This window comes from Pyxicephalus adspersus, chromosome 7, assembly GCF_032062135.1.
Source record: "Pyxicephalus adspersus chromosome 7, UCB_Pads_2.0, whole genome shotgun sequence".
NCBI classification, from domain to species: Eukaryota; Metazoa; Chordata; class Amphibia; order Anura; family Pyxicephalidae; genus Pyxicephalus; species Pyxicephalus adspersus.
In genome coordinates this window covers 63498555-63503032 of record NC_092864.1, presented here as the reverse complement: position 1 = coordinate 63503032, position 4478 = coordinate 63498555, and the positions used below count along the sequence as shown (strand labels likewise).

Below are 4478 nucleotides of genomic sequence, written 5' to 3'. Positions count from 1 at the left end.
TTTTGTATGAGAGGTTTTGTAAGCCTTTCTAATGAAAACTGCATATATATGAATATAATAAAATACTTTTATACATAAATGCTTGTAAAATTACATTGACCATTCTGCTGCTGCATTAATGTGTTAATAAGGTTTATTGGCAGCTTTGAGTTTATCTTTTTTTTTTTTTAAGCCAACACTTCTATAAGTGGCTTACCAATTGTTCCTAGAAACATTTTGCTTAAAAACACAATCCAGAGAAAACAGTAGATGGGTAATGCGCCCTAAATGTCTCAGACACTTTGATATATTAGTAGGTAATGTGCACATATGCCCATACTTTGTACTCTAAAGGATAAATGTCATTGTAAATAAACTCTTCACAGATGTATAGTTACCGAGATTATGACAGCCAGCAGATCTCTGTGTACATTTTAACACGACAATAGATTACCGTGCCCTATAATACAGAACCGTGATTTCTATAGATGGATGGGGCAAGTCTGTCTATTTATTTTCACTTTACATCTTTTGTATTTATTTACTTGACATTGTGTCCCCTTATATTTTACAAAATACTTTTTGAACTTTGTGTGTGTTTTTTTTAATTAAAAATATATTTTATAAACATTTGTCCAAGTATTGTCATTAAATATTATTTTGTAAATACAGGTACTGTTTTTAAAACATACATTTTTTTTTTTTTTTTTTATCGATCACAAAAGGGCATTTTAACAGAACAGATTGATGTTAAAGCTTATATAAGGTTTTAATGATTGGGTTTATATAAACTTTAACAGATTAGTTGATAACCTGCTTTCTTCAAACACTGCTTTTATATTGATGAGTGTGTTAAGAGTAGAGCTAAGTCTACACGGACTTAAATTGTAAACACTAATACAAGCCTATACATCTTTTGTATGCTTTAGGTGTTTATAAAGATGTTTTAAACCATAGTATGTGGCAGAGATAGATTGGGGGGAACCGCCTCCCAAATGTTTCAGAATGCCCAAAAGGCCCATTCATGTTAATGGGGGCATTTGGAACATTTGTGGGCATTTATGTGAGCCAAACGCTGCAGAATGTGTTTTCTTTACAGCCCATCCAAAATGTTTTGGTGTGGACTGGCCAATTTAAATGAACGGGAATTTCAAATATAGGCGTTCAACTGCTGTAGAAACAATCTGTAAAGACTTAGAATACGGTAATTTACCTTATTACCAGCTTTTAGTATTATATTTTTATGACTGTGTCTTACATTGAAGCATTGTAAAATATATATTTTGTTTATGTAGGCAATAAGCCACCTCCACCTTCATCAAGTCCCTCCAGTTTAATTCGGCGCACATCTTCACTTGATACTCTTGCAGCTCCTTACCTCTCTGGACAATGGCCGAGGGAACAAGGGCAGACTGCTCCATGCATGTGTGACAAATCTACTCAGGTAATCTATTTCCTTCTGTATATAATGTTTTATGCATTTCCTGGAGAATGTGCAAGATTTTTTTTTTTTTCAATCTGAGTTGTAATTAAATATATCTGTACTTTGCCTGAGCTTGGTAAAGTAACAGGTTCACTTACTAATGGACACCACAAATGTAAACTTCTTGCCCTGGTGTCATTAAGAATTGCTCTGAATAGAAAAAGGTCTTTAAGTTAAATTCTGGCCACAAAAGCACCAAACACAGGTTTTATTGTAAAAGTAGCACTGATATCATTGTTCTTTATGTAACCTACCGATCGGAGCTGTCGGTGGGGTGCAGCAGGTTACAAAAAAGTCCAATCTAAAGGAAGTATAAGGACTTGGTTCATGCTGGATAACTTCACAGAACTGGAACATAAACACAAAGAGCACCAAGTTGCAAGTGAGAAAATACATAGGCTCTTGTATTTATATTGTATTTATTTACCCTGAAGTTGAGCTTTTGAGTATATCTTTAAAGTTGAAGGATAAGAAGGAGGGGGGAAAGGAAAGCAAGGCTTTTCTGGCACAAAAATAGGTATATTCTATTTTCAATAAACAATAACAAATATAAACGGAAAAAACATAACAATTGGCCACAATGTTTTCTTATGGTCCAAACGGTATCAAATTGGCCCCAAAAGGCACTTTAACATAATAAATTCAACTTATAACACACATTGTTTTTGCTATAAGCAATCACACTTTGGCCCAAGGGGGCTCTAGACATCAAGCATCTAGTCAATCATATAAATTCCTTGCCGTAATCTTTAAAGTTCCCTAAATTCTTTTGTTAGAAGGTTACACCAGTGTGACGCAGCACCGAGCACTTTGAACAAACGTGTGATTACTTTTTTTTTTCTGAGAATAAATCAAATATATCTGGATTTAGTGATATAACATGTTCACTTGTTCAGTAATGGGTCACCACACGTTTATACTTCAGCTCTTCCAGTCTGCCACTGAAACTTCTCAAATCCCATAACTTCTGGGAATGGGAAAATACTTGACAGGTTCCTCTTTCCCCAACTTCCTACAGGAACATTTGGGGGTTGCAGCGACAGTAGAATATAGCAAAGGTATATGTAAATTCCTTTTTGAGCCTGAAGTTAAAGTGTACTTTGCATAGTCCAGTAGTTTAACACAACCTGTGTGCGTGCACATGCATTAAAACCAGCATATTAACAATCCTTTCTTTACTGATAGAGCAACACTTAAAGTTTAATAGAGAGTTTTCTGATTTTGTCAGATGAGCATTAGCAGCTGGGCAGTGAGGGGGTAAAATAAACCTATTGTGCCCTTACGTGGGCAAAGCACAGCATTTTGCTTGAAAGATTTACATGAAGTAACCAGTATCATTATTAAGTTGCACCAAGCCTATGATTTCTTTTCATTTGTTGTAATAATTTGTATTTATTCAGTGACATGATGCAAATCACTGCTGCACAAGTCGTTTGTATTCAGCATACCAATTAAATCATGCCTCACTAAATCTTCTGCTATGCATGGCCTAATTAAATGATGTATATGTAATTATAATACTGAACATACTTCCTTTTTCTTTATGCTAAACACAGACAGAAAGTGCTTGGGCCGAGGAATATGCTGAAAAGAAGAAAAGCTCTCACAAGCGATCTGCATCCTGGGGCAGCAATGAGCAGCTGAAAGAGGTTAGGCAGCTGCTGTGTGTTGAATGGTGGGCAGGCACTTTGCATTGATGTAGAAGTTCTTGTGTGGTCATATGTTCTTCACAGAACGAGTGTGGAGAATGCTTAATGAATTCTGTTCCCTATTATAAATTATGAATTTTCTGTTAACTGCTAGCTTGGTATTAACTTATTAGGAATTTTGGTTGTTAATTAACAAATATTTCAGCATTCTAATATTATAGTGATTGTTTATACTGAAGTTGCTTAAATGAACTATCCTATCAACCTTTAGATCTTTATATTGTTGTCATTTACACATGGCACAGTACTTGGGACCATCATTCGTAAAACTTCTAAGCTCTCACCTGTCAATACGGAAGGTAAATCTAGATTTCGCCCCAAATTATATTTTGTCTAAACAAGGTGCGACTGGGACTCTGTTAGAGCAAATTGGTAGAAGGCACAAAAACCAAAATCTTAGCAGAGCAGGCTGTGATACGTTCACATTTCACACCCACACAAACAAGAACGAAGTCCCAGTAGGGACAGCTCAGTAAATGGCCCAGGGAGACCTTTTAACTTGCTACTGATTTGTAAAGAGGTCAGTATGGAAGAACTCTTCTGTTTTACCATACAGAAAGATGGGAAGTGGGACAACCTTTACATGAAAAGTTACCTTTTGTACTAACTACTGAATAATCAGAGATGCCCTTACTACTCATTGACCAGTTGTGGAGCCCAAGAAGTGGTAGGGAGTATAGTCCAGTTATGCTTTTTTGAGAATAGCATATTCAGCTGCCTATATCTCTTTAGCTACTACTAATTTTCATCAAGAGCTCATTTAAACCTTCCCGTTGTGTTAAGGTACATATATTAGAGCATTGCAGTGCTGCATCTTTTCAGTGGCACCCCAGGCACATTAACGCAGTCCTTCCATAAGCATATGTTGCGTTGATCCTCAACAAAAGGTGACACGCCATGCTTTGTGGTGCAATGCATTGGAACAAATGGTGCTTGTCTGAATTTTGGTTCATTTATTGTTCTGGCAGACCATTTTAATGAATAGGCTCCTTTAATATGTGTTGTGTTAATCCACAACCTAAATCGACACATGAGGGGGAATGGCTATAAAGATTTTTGGCTGATTCTTTAACTCTTGTGCCCAGTTTTAATTGCCTATGTCTGTGTTGGTATATGTTAAGTTCTTTTTAATAACCAATAATATATGAATGAAATATTTTAATTGATTTAAAATTTTGGTCAAAATGAATATGGTGTACGGATTGGAAATCATGTAGAATCATGCAAATACAAATGCAATTGGCATTTGTAGTAAGAGGTAAGCAATGGCGGCCTACATATTTAACTTATACTAGGTGGCTGTACTT

At 35.7% G+C, this 4478-nt stretch overlaps 1 protein-coding gene across 1 annotated transcript in view; it reads left to right on the top strand.

Moving 5' to 3' along the window:
- FAM117B (family with sequence similarity 117 member B) overlaps positions 1 to 4478 on the top strand; it is a gene marked incomplete in the record, with an annotated part of 24242 nt that overhangs the window by 8154 nt on the left and 11610 nt on the right. Inside the window, 2 exon segments of the mRNA XM_072419135.1 lie at positions 1275 to 1423; positions 3019 to 3111. Of these exon segments, the coding sequence (XP_072275236.1) occupies positions 1275 to 1423; positions 3019 to 3111 (242 nt within the window).